At 52.1% G+C, this 16,256-nt stretch overlaps 1 protein-coding gene across 3 annotated transcripts in view; it reads left to right on the top strand.

The window, feature by feature from the left end:
- Positions 1-16,256, top strand: part of ARHGEF18 (Rho/Rac guanine nucleotide exchange factor 18) — a 65,147-nt gene that overhangs the window by 34,975 nt on the left and 13,916 nt on the right. For all 3 annotated transcript variants that reach the window (XM_080824379.1, XM_080824380.1, XM_080824381.1), the window contains 5 exons: positions 11,055-11,193; positions 12,072-12,184; positions 12,342-12,482; positions 14,178-14,428; positions 15,336-15,461. In XM_080824379.1, the coding sequence (XP_080680505.1) occupies positions 11,055-11,193; positions 12,072-12,184; positions 12,342-12,482; positions 14,178-14,428; positions 15,336-15,461 (770 nt within the window). The remainder of the gene's footprint in view (positions 1-11,054; positions 11,194-12,071; positions 12,185-12,341; positions 12,483-14,177; positions 14,429-15,335; positions 15,462-16,256) is intronic.

A 16,256-nucleotide genomic window follows, 5' to 3' on the forward strand; every position in this document is an offset into this window, starting at 1 on the left:
GGGCAGGCTGGCTGCAAGCCAGAGAGAGAGAGCCCTCCCCCAGGACCGAGGCTCTCCACACCTGGATCTTGGACTTCCCCGCCTCCAGAAATGTGAGAAAGTAATGTGTGTTGTTCTAGCCCGCCAGTCTGGGTACTTCGTTATGGCGGCCCACGCTGACCAAGACCTTGGTCATGAGTATTCTCTCTGGTTTTGGTGCTGGTGCTGGTGCTTTTGTTTATTTCTGACTTCTCCTTTTGAAATCATTGCGGACTCACAGTCCATTTCACAGCTCCCATGTGCCCTTCACCCAGCTTCCCTGGCGGTTCCTTTCTGAGTAACTCTGTAGGATATCAGAACAGAAAATTGCATCGGGCAGTGAGTGTGTCTAGTTCTGTGCCTTTTGGTCACGCGTGCAGACTCCCGTGACCGCCTCTGTTACGGAGGTCCGGGGCCATCCCGGCACCTTGAAGATCAACCCCTGCCCGTCCCCTCCACCATTGCCAGCCCCAGCAGCCCCTAATCCCTTTCCATCTCCTGCACTCTGTCATTTGAAGGAGGTGACATAAATGAAACATCCAGTGTCCTTCGATATTGGGTTTTTTCTCTTGCGACGGCGCCCGGGGGGGTCCACCCTGGTTGTTGCATGTTATCGAAAGTTCCTTTTCGTGGCGGGGTAGGATTCCGTGGTCTGGACGGACCACGATTTGTCGGGCTGTTTGCCCCGCAGGACAGTCTGGGGGGTTTCCAGTTGGGGGCTATTCCTGAATAAGCTGCCACAGACGGTCACAGCCAGGTTTCCGTCTGGCCATATGTTCTGTGTGCTGAAAGGAATACGCACGGGTGTCCTTTCTGTGTTTTCTCTGCGAACCGCCTGCCGCTCTGCAGGCTGGTGACTGTTCCCTTCCCGCCGGCCAGTGTGGGAGCGACCCAGCTCCTCCACACCCTTGTGGGCTTTACCCTCGCCTCTCTCGGCCCTGCTGGTAGTGCCTTCTGGGGGTGGCTTTATTCGCATTTCTCTCGCAGCTCATGAGTGGAGCTCCTCCCCCGGCGCTTTTTTACCATCTGTAGGCTTTTTTGCTGATTTTTAAATTGGGTTATTTGTGTTTTTATTATGGAGGTTTGAGAGCTTGTTGTATATTCTGCGTGCTGGTCCTTTGGTTACCCGTCCCCCCTCCCCCACCCTTTTTTTATTTTTATTTTTTAAGATTTATTTATTCCCTTGAGAGAAGAGCACTGGAGAGACAGTGAGCAAGCATGGGCGGGGGGTTGCGCAGAGGGGGAAGCAGGTTCCCCACTGAGCAGGGAGCCTGATGCAGGGCTCAGTCCGAGGACCCTGAGATCATGACCCGAGCCAAAGGCAGACGCCCAACACACTGAGCCACCCAGGCGCCCCCCTCTTCATCCTTTTATTTTTTTTTTTTAATTTTTGTCTTAAGATTTTATTTATTTATTTGACAGACAACGATCACAAGTAGGCAGAGAGGCAGGCAGAGAAAGAGAGGGGGAAGCAGGCTCCCTGCTGAGCAGAGAGCCCGATGCGGGGCTCGATCCCAGGACCCTGAGATCACGACGTGAGCCCAAGGCAGAGGCTTAACCCACTGAGCCACCCAGGCGCGCCCCCCCTTTCATCCTTTTAACAAGCAAAGTTTCCAATTATGAAGTCAATTTAGAGTTTTTTTGTTTCGTTGTTGTTGTTGTTGTTGTTGTTGTCGTCGTCGTCGTCTTTTGTGGATCAGACTTCCAGGTGTCTTATCAAAGAACCCCTCATGAACCAAGCCCTAGTTCCTGAAGGTCGTATCCTTTTGTTTCCGGTGAAACATTTTACAGTGTTACATTTTACAGTGTTACATTTTACAGTGTTACATTTTTGATTTCCCTCTGGCCCACTTGGAGTCCCTGTTTGGGAAAAGCTTGAGGTTCTGGTTGCCGCTCATTTTTATTCCCCGGACACATGGGCATTATTGTCCTTTCTATTTTTAACTTCCAAAATCGTCCACGAAATAGTAATACAAAATATTTTGTAGTACTGTAATTCACTCGTCGGCGTGACCCACCTGCCCTGCGTGATATTCTTGCCAAAAATACCTATAGGCTATTAACATTATTCCTTTGCTGTCTAGAAGGGATTTTTTGAACCCTGATATTAGGATCACTCACTGTTAAACATTATTTCAACTTACAACACCCATTTATACCGGAGCAATTAACTGTGGATGGCGGCATCATGGAGTATTTCTACTTTTATGCCTTTTTGGTGATTTTTAAGTTTTCTGCACACCCAGTCAAGCACATTTTCTTTTATGGCGTTTGCTGGGTTTGACGTAATTTGGGAGTAGAAAGTTCGTGAATGACTTTTATTGGGTAATATCAGGTTTAGGAGGAGTGTTCTTTCTGGCTCACATGGACCTTCTAAGCCCCAAGCTGCTCCCCCTACCCCTTTGTCCCCTGAGGCACGGGGTTAAGGTTTTTTGTTGTGTCTCTGTGTCTTCTGTAGTTTTATTCGTCTTTATACCATCTTGCTTGTATAACGTCAAAATGAAACAGGCAGAGAAATCAATGAGTTGTCTTGGCATCGATCTAGTCTGGTCTCAGGTGGCTGGAAAGCCAGGAACTGTGAACTGAAAACTTCATGTTGTCTCCGATTTTCTTAATTGTCTCTCAAACACTTGCCCGAAGCGCGTGCTTGCTAGAACTCTCCAGAGACAGGCGGCAATCTCAGCCTGAAAGAAAAGTCTTCACTGAGACAAAGAGTGGGGGCAGGGACAGGGACACAGGACTTCAGTAAATACGAGAAAAGTAGCCGTTATTTTAAAGCGGCTGTGCAGCTGGGGAGGGCCAGCCCCGCCTAAAGCCGCCACTTGGCTGGTCCCTTTGTGTGGCCTTTTGCAGAAAATTGGGGGGTGGGGGGGAGGACTTCTGTGCCAGGGCCCAGCTGCCTGCAAAAGATGTTCCCAGTTGCTCTCCCATTGAGCAGCTGGAGGGATCTGCCATTGAGAATATAAAATTCTTGCTGCAAAGTCAGTATTTTTAGAAACAAATGTGCTTCTAGATTATAAAGGACAATTTAAAGCCAATGAAGATGGTCACTGGCTATGTCATATTGGGCTGCCTCGAAAAAGGGCTTTCAGCAGGTTTGTAACTATGAAGTCTTGTTAGTGAATCTTCCCCGTGAGCCCTTGTGATTCTGCCAGAGCTAATGGGTTGTGCTTGTGTATCAGGGAAAAGTCTGGGGCCCAGAAGACCTGTGAGAGACCAGGGTCCTGCTGGGAGTATCACTATGCTGGAAATTAGCCCCTCTGAACCTGAACTTCACAGTGTGGGGTCTGATGTGCGAGGGAAGTAATGGGAATACCTCGTTTTACTGTGCTTGGCCGATAACGCATTTTTTTTACAGATTGAAGAAGCAAGTCCGTCCAAGCCGTTTTCCTCACTTTGTGTCTCTGTCGCATTTCGGTAATTCTCACACTATTTTTTATTTTATTTTATGTTATTTTATTTATTTTCTAAGATTTTATTTATTTATTTGTCAGAGAGAGAAGCAGGCTCCCCACTGAGCAGAGAGCCCAATGCAGGGCTCCATCCCAGGACTCTGGGATCATGACCTGAGCCCGAAGGCAGACGCTTAACGACTGAGCCACACAGGCGCCCCTATCTTATTTTATTTTTTAAAAGATTTTATTTATTTACGTGACAGAGAGAGAGAGGATTCAATGAGGCAGAGGGGCAGGCAGAGAGAGAAGGTGGGGAAGCAGGCTCCCTGCCGAGCAGAGAGCTGGATGCAGGGCTCGATGCCAGGACCCTGGGATCATGACTTGAGGCAAAGGCAGGTGCTTTACCAACTGAACCACTCAGGTGCCCCAACAATAAATGTTTCTTTAAGGAGCTCCTGGGTGGCTCAGTCAGTTGGGCAGCCGGCTCCTAGTTTCGGCTCAGGTTGTGATCTCAGGGTCGTGAGATTGAGCCCTACGTTGGGCTTGGTACTCAGCACAGCGTCTGCTTCAGACTATCTCTCCCTCTGCCCCTCCTGCTCAAATAAATACATAAATTCAAATATATATGTATTAACAATAAAGTGTTTTGGGGGCCCCTGGCTGGCCCAGTCAGTGGATCATGTGACTCTTGATCATGGAGCTGAGATCGAGCCCCACGTTGGGTGTGGAGATGACTTAAAGATCTTTTTTAAAAGGTGTTTTTTAATTAAGGGACAGTTACCGTCTTTTTAGACGTAATGCTAATAGTCTGTAGCATAGCGTGAACATAACTTTTATAGGCACCGGGAAACCAAAACGTTCTTGTGACCCACTTCACTGCAGTGGGTCTGGAGCCGAACCCACAGTACCTCCAGGATACGTTAGTGGGATCATGATATCTGCCACATGGCTTCGTCGCCCTTAGTGCTCACAGAGCCCACTCTTCAAGACACCAAGACAAAATAGGTTTTAAAGAATAATCATCGGGGCGCCTCGGTGGCTCAGTGGCTTAAAGCCTCTGCCTTCGGCTCAGGTCATGATCCCAGGGTCCTGGGATCGGGCCCCCGCATCAGGCTCTCTGCTCAGCAGGGAGTCTGCTTCCTCTTCTCTGCTTGCCTCTCTGCCTACTTATGATTGCTGTCAAATAAATAAATAAAATCTTTTAAAAAAATGTTTAAAAAAAATAAATAATCATCATGAGAACAGGCAGCTGTCTGCGTTGCTGAGAACAGCATGTATTTTTTCTTCCCCCTCTGGAAGAAGACCTTTTTCCATTTTCTCTGCTTGCTTCTTATTTTTGTCCCTCCCTCTTCCCCGGTCCCCTTGCAGAAATGGCTCTGCGGCATATAGTCTGCAGCAGGCCCGGTGCGCGGCGATCGATGGCCCCTCTCAGCAGTGGGCAGACGGTGCTAATTAGGCTCTGAGGCCACGTCTCATGGCGGTGCAGACAGTGCTAGGCAGCCGCGTGCCGAACCCCGCACCGTGGCCCGGATCCCAGCGCCACCCCTGCCCCTGCGTCCCACCATGGCTGTCTGCTTTCAGAAAACATGGTAGTGGGACACGTACACAGTCCTGTTGCTCTCAGGGCCAAGGTCAGAGCGACTGGCTCAGGCTGGGTTCTCCTCCTGCAGAAAGATAGTTCTGCCTCACGGGAGTTTATTCGTTTGTGAGATAACTTTGCTGAGATGGGACTCACACACCATATGGTTCCCCGGTTAAGTGTACCAGTCAGTGACTTTTCATATAGTCCCCACGATCGGCATTAGCACTCCCAAGAGAAAACTTACACCCATTAGCCGTCACCCCCGACCCCCCTACCCCCGCCCAGTCCTGCACAACTGTTTATCTACCCTTCCTTCTCCGCGGATTTGCCTCTTGTGCCTGTTGCCGAGCAGCGGACTCCTACAGTCTATGGTGTTTTGTGTCTGCCCTCTTCCACGGGGCAAATTTTCCAGGTTCGTCCACATGATAGCCTAAATCAGTGCTTCCTTCCTTTTATGGCCGAATAATATTTTTTGTATGAACGGACCACCTTGTGCTTCTCTGTCCTTCGGTCGACGGATGTCTGGGGTCATTTCCACTTTGGGCTGTTGTGAATTACGCTACTGGGAGCACATATGTGCTAGTGCGGCAATGCCTTATCGCTTGTCTTGGGCATACACCCAGGAGTGGAAACACCAGACTGTAGGGTGACTCTCTCTTTAACCATTGGAAGAACCACCAGTTTTCCAAAGTGCTCTGCCATTGTATCTTCCCACCAGCCTTCCCTCATATCCATGTGTCTAGATGTAGGAAAACTGCCCCCGGAGAATGTTCGAGGCTCAAAGCCCTGGCAGGCAGACCTCTGGGCCCCTGGGTGCCTGGTGTGGGAGGGGATCCAGGATTTGCTTTAGCCAGGTATGGTAAGCCATGCAGGTATGCGAATGAATGCCAGGAGAGGAGAAGTTTGTACTCACAGTCCCCTAGGAGGAGAACGCAGGGCATGCCACTGAGGGCCACAAAGGGAGGCCCCGGAGCCAGAGGGCATGACAGAACAACGTGGGCCAGAGACTTCACTGTGGTTTCTGTGGGGACAAACTGGTGGGGCAGGGTAAACAGAGTTAGGACTGGCTAATTTGAAAAATCTCAGTGGGCTCTGGGGCGTAGGGGCTGTCCCTGGTTGTCTGGCACCAGCCCAAGTGGTGATCAGGGCAGGGGGACAGTGGCCCTGAGTGCGAGAGCCCCACAGAGGAGGGGTTTGGAGTGTGGGCTCTGGATTGGTGGGTTTGCACATGAAAGGCGCTCTTGCGAGTGAATCCTTCACGGGCTCTAGAAATCCGCCAGCTCTGGTAGGGGCAGGCCTCTGGGTCAGCAAGGGCCCCGATGTCAGATCATCAAAAATACAGAATAGAAAGACGTGGTTGGAATGCCTGGTCTGTGGCAAAGCCACCAACTCGTGTCCTGATCAGGCGGTTGTCTGCATGACTGCACAAGTTACAGAAGGACTCGATTAGTGAACATCCACCCCTTATTTAAAAGTCTTAAGTAGTTTGAGAGGGGCAGTGGTGGCTAGACCCTCCAGGGAAAAAGAATGATTTCTCCCAGCAGGGCCATATTGCTGCCAAATGAACGGCATCACATTTTCCTGTAAGAAGTCCCCCCAGCTCAGATACTTCTGGGGCAAATGTGTATAATAAGCCATAAAGCAATACAAAGAATATCGGTGCCCTGAAAAAATATCGTATGCGTTTGAGCGAACAAGGGCGTTCTAAAACATTGTAATCATTTATCCCTCAACATCTCACTTGCATATAGTCAGTCCTCCTTTATGCACGGATTCTGTAATTTCAAACGTACCTACTCCCTGAAATTTCTCTGTGACCCCCAGATCCACACCCGTGGGGCCTTCACGGCCCTTTGGGGCCATGTGCAGTGAAAAGCAGGAGTCACCCACCCTGCATATTGCCAGCCGAGGCGGGACAGAGGGACACCCTGCCCTCTTGTCCCAGCTCGTGCTGTGGACAGGCGTCCTGTTCGCAGTGCGGTTAATGCTGTGTTCTTCTCATTTTTGTGCTCTCCGTTGGGGACGGGGCTGCTTGAAATGGCCCCAAGCAAAGTGCTGAAGGGCCATCCGGCATTACCAAGTACAAGGAGCCCGTGATGCCTGGGACGGAAAAAACCTACATGTTCATCACGCTCCCTTCAGGCCTGAGTTGTGGTCCCAGTGACCGTGAGCTCAGTGGTAATAGATCAGTAGTATGTGTTCAGTCAGGTGTCTTTCAAGGGAAACACACATAAAACAAAGTTATGTATGGAGGAGGTGATGGAAGTGTAGGCAGAAACTCCCAGGAGCCCAGCTGGGCGTCTCCATCAGGAGCAGATTCGACCCCGGCTAATTCAGCGCCCACCGCAACTTTACAGAACATCGAGACAGTGAACGCTGAGAATCAGCTGCAACTTTTTATTTTGAAACCCTTTCAGATCCACAAGAGGCGGGGAGCCTGGGTGGCTTAGTCGCTTAAGCGTCCTGCCCTTGGCTCAGGTCGAGATCCTGGAGTTCCGGGATCGAGCCCCTGGGCTCAGCGGGAAGTCTGCTTCTCCCTCTGCCTGCCGCACCCCCTGTTTGTGCGCTCGCTCTCACTCTCTCTCTCTCACAAATGAATAAAATCTTAAAAAAAAAAAAAAAAAAAGATTCACAAGAATTTGCAAAAAAGGGTACAAAGAGTCCCAGGTGCCCTTTGCCCAGCATCTTGCCGTGATGATACACGCCAGCCGGTAAGCAGTGATAATCCATGGTCAAAGCCAGGTCACTAGTATATTGTCAACTCAGGGACAGACCCTGTTTGGGTTTCGCCAGTTGTTACATTGCACTCTTTAGTGCGGGAAAGGGAATGTGTGGTTCTATGAATTTCTTTTTAAATTTTATTTATTTGAGAGAGAGGGAGAGCACGTGAGCAGGGGGAGAGGCAGAGGGACAAGCAGACCCGGTGCGGAGCAGGGAGCCCAGCACGGGGCTCCATCCCAGGACCCCGACATCGTGACCTGAGCCGAAGTCAGACACTTCACTGACTGAGCCCCCCCAGGCGCCCCTAGTTCTATGAGATGTTATCCTTGGTATGTATAGATCTAAGTAACCAACACCACAGTCAGGATGCAGAACGGTTCCCAAAGAAACAATGATTTCTTTTTTTTCAAACTGTGGTAAAACATACCTAAACATAAAATTGATCACTGTAACCATTTTTTAAGAGTATAGTCCAGTAGTATTAAGCACATTCACACAGGTGTGCCACCATCCCCACCTTCCGTCTCCAGAACTTTCTGTCTCCCCAAACTGAGACTGTGTCCCCACAAAGCACGGACTCCCCACCCCCTGCCCCAGCCCTGGCTCCCACCATCTCTTCTCTGTGCGGACGGGACTCCTCTGGGGACCTCCTAGAAATGGGGTCCTGGGGGATGTGTCCTTCTGCATCTGGCTCCTCTCATTAAGGCCAGTGTCCTCAGGGTCCCTCCGCGTCGTGGCAGGTGTCGGGATTTCCTTCCTTTGTATAGCTGAATAATATTCCATAAAACAGTGATTTCTTGACCTGTTTTGTGGGAGTCACTGTCTTCCATTCTACTGGGGTAGCAGACAGTGAATGATCAGAATAAATAAGTCAGTTACATCGTATGTCAGAAGGGGCCGGCTTGTCATTCATTCTCGCCGCTGAAATTCTATCCCTTGGACCCCCTTGAGTGCAGTGGCGCCTGGTGTCCCCAATCATAACCCTTAGACACGGATACCTCAAAGTGTCTTCTCCATCATCAGGGGAAGGTTTAAGTTGCCGTAGATTTAGTGTACCCGTTGTTTATTAAAATTCTTTGGGAATGGTGATCCCCAGAGGGTGTGTATGGTGGCATTTCCTCCCATGGACTATGATTAAAGCAGAACCCTTGTGACTTCAGGCAAGACCTCGGGTCACAGGAACAGTCTGTCAGGCAGGCAAAGGACTCAGTTCGGGGTTTGTCCTGTATTTGTACATTGGGATCATAATTGCCTAGGTGGCGTTTCAGGTGGTGTAGAAATGGCAGAAAATCCCTGCTCTGGACCACGGAGGCCTCGATTTATGACTTTCACCTTTATGAATGTGGGTGTTCTTATAGGAATGATATCCTCGTCACCTCTGTCTCGATGATGATAGTAATTGTTAGCCACTTAGGATCCTGACGCCGGGATGTCTGAAGTCACTGACCAGATGTCCCCTTCACCGTGTGGGGCCGTGTTAATGAATGGCTGTGGATCTGTGCTCCGTGTGTAACATGGTGTCACACTGCCTATTGCTGAAGTCTCCGTTGATGAGCTTTGTTCATGACTCCTTGACCCGAAGTGTTCTCTCTGACACACACCCACCTGCCCACCTGGAACTACCGTGCATTTCCACCTAAATTAGAACTCTGAGGGCAGGCGCCTGGGTGACTCAGTCGGTTAAGCGTCTGCCTTTGTCTCAGGCATGATCTCAGGGTCCCAGGATCGAGCCCCACATCGGGCTCCCTGCTCCGAGGGGGAGCCTGCTTCTCCCTCTCGCTTCTGCCTGCTGCGCCCCCTACTTGCGATCTCTCACTTTCTCAAGTAAATAAAATCTTTTTTTTTTTTTTTAAAGATTCTATTTATTCATTTGACAGACAGAGATCACAAGTAGGCAGAGAGACAGGCAGAGAGAGAGGAGAAAGCAGGCTCTCCACGGAGAAGAGAGCCCGATGCGGGTCTTGATCCCAGGACCCCGGGACCATGACCTGAGCCAAAGGCAGAGGCTTCAACCCACCGAGCCACCCAGGCGCCCCATCAAGTAAATAAAATCTTTTAAAAAATAAATGAATGAATGAATGAATGAACTCAGATGTTGAATCCCACTCCCCAAAGAAGCTCTTGAGAGAAGTACATTCATTTTCCTCTAGTGCTGCTCCCTTGCCCACCCAAAGGTCATGGTCTGCATGTGGCAGAGCACAACAGTGCCCACTACTTAACCTGTGTGACAGAAACCCGTGGGTGGGCGCACTGGGGACCCAGGAGCCACGCTAGTGGACAGATCTCTTCCTAACGCTGCTGGTTATTGCTGCCTGGAGGAGCGCTTTTGAGTGTGGTTTTTCACCCTGAGAATGAGCGAGCCAAGCAGCCCGTCCCAGCCGGACGCGATTTGTCAAACTGAAGAGGGTGACAGTTTGGCTTTCTGAGTTTCACCGTTCCATCGGTGAGGAAGGTGATCAGAGCGTACGCACATCCCACTGTCTCAGTTCCTACCTTAATCAGCAGAGGAGTGTAAAGAACCCTTTGGAGCCCCCGTTGTGTGTTGGTTTACAATCCTTGTGTGAGATGGGATCGGCCCCTCTTGTCCACTGTGATGCTCAGATTCTATCAGTGTACTTACGATCGGGGCATGTGTGGTCCTACATCATGCCTTGTGGTCGCTGGGTCTCAGTGTCGTCCTGACATCTGATCTCCAGTTAATTACAGTCGAGAGAGAGAGAGAGAGAGAGAGTGTGTGTGTGTGTGTGATGTCGGCACGAGCCACATGTGTGGCTCACACCCAGCACAGAGCTCCCTATTTAGTGATCTTAGATTACTTACAGTGAATCTAAACTCCTCTCTGCTTTTTTACCCCCCGCCAGGATGGAAGGGGTGTCGGGATTTTTTTTGTTGTTATTTTACCAAAAGAGAAGCTACTGTGCGATTTCCAACTAAATGGTCACAGTGGGGACCAATTTCCTGCCCTCCAGACCCGCTGTCTCAGCCAATACAGTGGGAGAGGACACAGCTTTACATTTCTAGAAGGATCACACAGAAGTATAAAAACGGCGCAGCCCGGCCTCGCACCGCGCTGGATCTCGGAGCCCCGACCGTGAACATGGGGAACACGCATTCCAAAACCAGTGACAGACACAGCGCGCCCCACGGCCGCCCCGAGCTGTCTTTCTACAGCTCTTTTCCTCGGAAATGGAGCGAGAATGTCTTTCTAGATAACGAGCTGCTGACCTCCAAGATCCTGTCCGTGCTGCGGCCGCAGTCGGAACGGGGCTTTCGGACAGGCCCCCTGCGCTACCCTGCCCACTTTCTCAGCACCAACTCTGTGTTTGCCTCTGTCGCAGCGTCCCTGAAGGAGCACCCAAGGGCCACCCTCTTGTCTGATGGCAGCCCGGCTCTGTCCAGGAATGTCGGCATGACGGTCTCACAAAAGGGGGCGCCGCAGCCAGCACCCAGCCCGGCGGGAACGGGGACACAGCTTGGGTAAGTGGGGTTCGTCCCTGCGCCAGGTGCCGGTGAAGGGGGAGAGGGAGGGAATCGGATGTGGCGTTACGCAGGGACCCTGCAGCCAGGCTCTCCTAAGGGAGACCCTCAGGTCCATGTGCACCTGCGTGTTGGCCCCCAGCCGTGCCGTGAAATTCCTATTAACACTTCCTTCAGAGATCTGATTATCTTTATTGAGACGCTGTGTGTTCTGGGTGTACTTGGCCGTTGGGAGCTAGTTCTGTTTCCTGCTCTCAAAGGGCCCGTGGACAGGGTTCCTGTCTGTGTTCGAGACGATGCTAGAAGTCCTGCCGAGGTTGCCATGGAGGTAGCATCCCGTTATTGATGCCTTAACCCTGTCCTCCGAGGACTTGGAACTCAGCAGCATTTGCGCGCAAAACCTAAGGCTAATGGACGTCATCGAGGCGGTCCTTGTTCGGGTTGGCGGGGAAAGGGGCTGATGATCTTCTGCTAAGAAAGGGCTCTCCCTCCACCCTCGGCCGAGTGTGGCTGTGTCCACCCAACTCTTGCTGGAAAGAATTCCAGGGGCCCCGGTGAGCTCTGGTGGCTTTTAAAGGCAGCATACGATTGATTGGACCCTTAGAACGTACTGGACATAGGACTGAAGTTAGTTAGGCTGGAGAAGTCCTGGTGTGATGTGGACAGATAGTCTCCTGATTTTTACACATGATCTGTGACAGAGTTTATGTTGAAATCCAGAAAGTTCTCAGGTAGATTTGCCTTCATAGAATGTGGGTGTGGGTGTGGGTGTTTAGCTCAAATTTTTAGAGTAACTGTTTTTTGTTTGTTTGTTTGTTTGTTTTTGGGTTTTTTGTTTGTTTGTTTAGAGTAACTGTTTTTATGATTTTTTTATTTAGACCAGTCGCAGGAGAGATGGATGAAGCCGACTCCGTGTTTTTAAAATTTAAGCAGGCAGCGGATGACTCTCTCTCGCTCACTTCCTCGAATGCCGAGCCCATTTTTGTAGAAGGTACGGTCACCTCCACTCTTTCACGGGCGTCCCGGGGTCCCCACCCGCCCTGGAAGGGGCTGCGACCCATGTTGGTGTGTCCACAGGACGCGGGCTGGGGTGGCCCAGAGCCGGCGAGGCTCCGGCCCCCAGCCTCGGTGTCTTACTCCTCCCTCAGACCCCTGCACGGCCTCGCTGAGGAGTGAGATCGAGTCGGATGCCCGCGATTTCGAAGCCGAGTCCTGGAGCCTTTCCGTGGACGCGGCGTACGCAAAGACACAGAAGAAGGAGGTGGTCAAGAGGCAGGATGTGCTCTACGGTAAGAAGTTCTGCGCCGCCACATGGACCTGCCACTTGCTTCTTTGCTCTGATTGGTTGCGCCGAGGAGCCTGGGCTCCACTGTGACCTCAGGCTCTCCCCTGAGACTAGGGGGCCCACTCTGTCTGTTCCCCCGGGGCCGCCCTGCCTTCCCAGTCAGGGAGGAGGTAGCCCGGGAGGGCTTTGTGAGAACCTGTCCCTGAGGATGTGTGGGTGAATGCCCAGTCCTGACTCATCCTGACCCTGCTGGTGACCCCGAGAGAGAAGACCATCCCAGGCCCGTCCCAGCCATCCCTGGTGACCCCAGACAGGCCTGGGTGGCTGTGACTAGAGGTGTGGGAGGCATAAGACACAGCACTGGCTCCAGAGTGATCGCCCTGGGTAGCCACGCTCCTGAGATGGGAGGTTTTGGACACAGAACCTGTCCCCGGGCCGGGTGCCATGTTGGGGGCCCCACGGATGTCCCTCCAGGCCTCTGGGCCCCCTCTAAGCAGGATGATAAAGGCCCAAGACACCCACACTGGAATTTGGGGCCTTTCTCTCCCCAAAACCCTTACTTGTTCTTATGATTTTCTCTCCGTGGGACTCATTCCCCAAGACATTGCTGGGTCGCCTAAGGAGGTATTTTCTGTCCCTCACTGGGGCTCTGCGAGGAGGTTCTGCCATACAAGTGTGTTCCATTCCACTGGGGTCCGGTTGGCGATAGTGGGGTCCACTGGCCCTTGAGTCCCTCCATGTTTCACACCCTGACCTTGCTTGCTTTTTTTTTTTTAATTTAATTTATTTATTTGACAAAGAGAGTAAACACAAACAGGGGGAGTGGCAGGCAGAGGGAGAGGGATCCCAGGACCCCGAGATCATGACCTGACCCAAAGGCCGATGCCTAGCCAGCTGAGCCTCCCAGGCGCCCCTCACACCCTGAGCTTTCTTTCCAGGCCAAAGTAGGTTGGGGTATGGGCAGGAGGAGAACCCTATCGATGCTTTGCCTCAGGGCTTCAGACCCAGGGCAGAGATCCCGCAGGGAAGGACAGGGAGGACCAGTCTGGATGCTTCTATCTGGGCAAGCACAGACTGCCTCCAGCCCCCACGGCCGTCAGCACCGGGCCTGGCTCTGCTGACCTCTGTCTGGTCTCTAGCCACTTCCAGGCCCTGGTTTGAACAGCAGCTTAACTCCCAACACGAAACCTGATCTGTCTTTGCCTTTTACCAGAGAATTAAATTCTACACTTGAACTCTACTTTGTTGTTGGCTATGGTCTGGGTCTAGTCACTGATGTGCACAGGCGTGTGAGTTTCCCATCCCAAGGAATGGTGTTCACCAGAACAATCTTCTGGCTTAAAACAGCCTCTTTGGGCCGGAAATCCTCCCCTGAATTGGAGGTCCCAGCACAGTGCTCGCTTCGGCAGCACGTATACTAAAATTGGAGGTCCCAGCACACATCCCGAGTCCTCTCTTTCCTGACACCGCTCCAGCCCTCTCGCTGCTCCCTGACCCTGGGGCCCCTGCGGCACTGGGCCTGGAGGGATGGGAGGCCCGAACACCCCCCCCACCCCCAGACAGTAAGACCACCAAGGGAAGGACTTAGGAGGAGAACTGGGAGAAGCCGGCCAGGTGCCCGGTGGGTAGGCGGTACGCATGCGTGCCATCGCGGGCCGCGGGAGGAGCAACACGCATCCTTCGGTCCGTGTCCCCGCAGAGCTGGTGCAGACAGAGGTGCACCATGTCCGGACCCTCAAGATCATGCTGAAGGTCTACTCCAGGGCCCTGCAGGAGGAGCTCCAGTTCAGCAGCAAGGCCATCAGCCGCCTCTTCCCGTGCGTGGACGAGCTGCTCGACCTGCACAGCCACTTCCTCTCTCGGCTGAAGGAGCGTCGCCAGGAGTCCCTGGAGGAGGGCAGCGACCGCAATTACGTCATCCAGAAAATCGGGGACCTCCTGGTGCAGCAGGTGGGCACGCCGGGGCGGGCACTGGGCCTGGATTGAGCCCCTGCCTCGTCTGGGCTCCATGCGGTCGGGAAAAGAACACGGCCTCTGTTGACTGCGAGCCTGCAGCGGACAGCGGTCCCGGGCCTTTGCAGGAACGCAGACGCCCAAGGGCCGGACGCACCTGGGCAGGCACTGTCCACCGTTACTGCATTCTGGGCTTCTGTCTGGTTGCTCAGCTGGGCTCTCTGTTTTTGTTTTTCTGGTTTAGATCTCCGTGGTTGGGACTGTTAGAGGTAGGTCTGTGGTAAAAGGCACGAATTCTGAGTCAAACATCCGAGCCTAGGCCAAGGTGGACAGAGGGGCTCGAACTCCTGGTCCGACCTCACAGTGCTCCAAGCGTCCAGAGTCAGCTTATTAGAGTTAATTAGCAGAATACCTCTTTTGCTTTTTTTTTTTTTTTTGTGAAGATTTTATGTATTTGAGCAAGAGAGAGAAAGTGCGCACCGTCGGGGAGGAACAGGGGGAGAGGGAGAAGCAGGCTCTGCGTTGAGCAGAGAGCCCGATGCGGGGCTCGATCCCAGGACCCCGGGATCATGACCCGAGCCGAAGGCAGAGGCTTAACCCACTGAGCCCAGATATCCCGGCTTTTAAGTGTTTCAAATATTCTTCAGCATAAATGTACTCCTCCCCCTTGGATTTCAGGAAGTGTTACAGCTCAAGTCCATTAGAAAGTTTCTTCTCTTGCCTTATTGTACCTTGCGATGAGACGCCCGCCCGTCCCCACCCCTGTATTGAGGTCCTGCCTGAATAAGAAAGTGGAGGCACGAGTTATTCGAGACGGGTTTTAGAAGTCAGCTGAGCCCGACGCGAGCGCTCCCAGCAGATTCTCCCGCTCCTTCCCGCTCACATCTGTGTGGTCTCTTTGCAGTTCTCCGGCGAAAATGGGGACAGAATGAAAGAAAAATATGGTGTCTTTTGTAGCGGCCACAATGACGCAGTCAGTCATTACAAGTTGCTGCTGCAGCAAAACAAGAAATTTCAAAGCCTGATCAAGGTAAGGAAAAAATTTCTTTTTAATTAAAAAACGTATCCTCTTTGCTGTAGCTTGTTTTCCGCGGGACTATAGGCTCTGAGAGAGCTTACAATGAGGTACCTGTTATAAACCAGCGATTTCCAAGTTTTTCAGGCAAGTCCAGATGGAGAACAAAGCAAAACACACCTGCGGCTCTGTTCAGCGGGCTGTAGCGTGGCACCCCTGGCCCTCGTTCCTCAGACTGCCAAGGGGACACAAGTGTCATTTCAAGGGTCCACCCTGCCCTGGGATCTGCCCCTCTCTTGCCTCCTTCCCTCTCTAGTCCCCACTTATCCTCCCTCCACCCCCCAGGCCTGCAAAATGACCCCCACCTGCCTTCTGCCTAACAGTGTGCAGGTGCTCAAAGCCCAGACCCCAAAACACAGCATCCAGCCCGAGTCCGCCAGGTCAGGCAAGGCCCCGCCTCCCGCATCCTTGAAAGCACACCTGGTGGGTCAAGGCCACCTGGCTGTCAGAACGCGTCCTACAGCCACTCCGTCACCTGCTGCGTGGCCCCGCAGACTTTAATTTGAGGTGATAACCAATAATTAATGGCTATAGAAGTAAGAGGGACAAGTTTTTAAATTACGCTGCCTTACAGTCGCAGTGGACAGAAGTAAAAATGACGCTCCCTTACAGTCGCAGTGGGTCTGGGGTTGGCCCAGGAGGCTCACAAAGCCCACAGTCCTGCTCAGAAGCGGCTCTCACGATTGCTGGCATTCCTGGAGTGCATGAGTGTCGGGGGGGGCGGGGGGCAGAGAAGCAGAATGTGTGGAA

This window comes from Martes martes (assembly GCF_963455335.1).
Source record: "Martes martes genome assembly, chromosome: 1".
In the NCBI taxonomy this organism is placed as follows: domain Eukaryota; kingdom Metazoa; phylum Chordata; class Mammalia; order Carnivora; family Mustelidae; genus Martes; species Martes martes.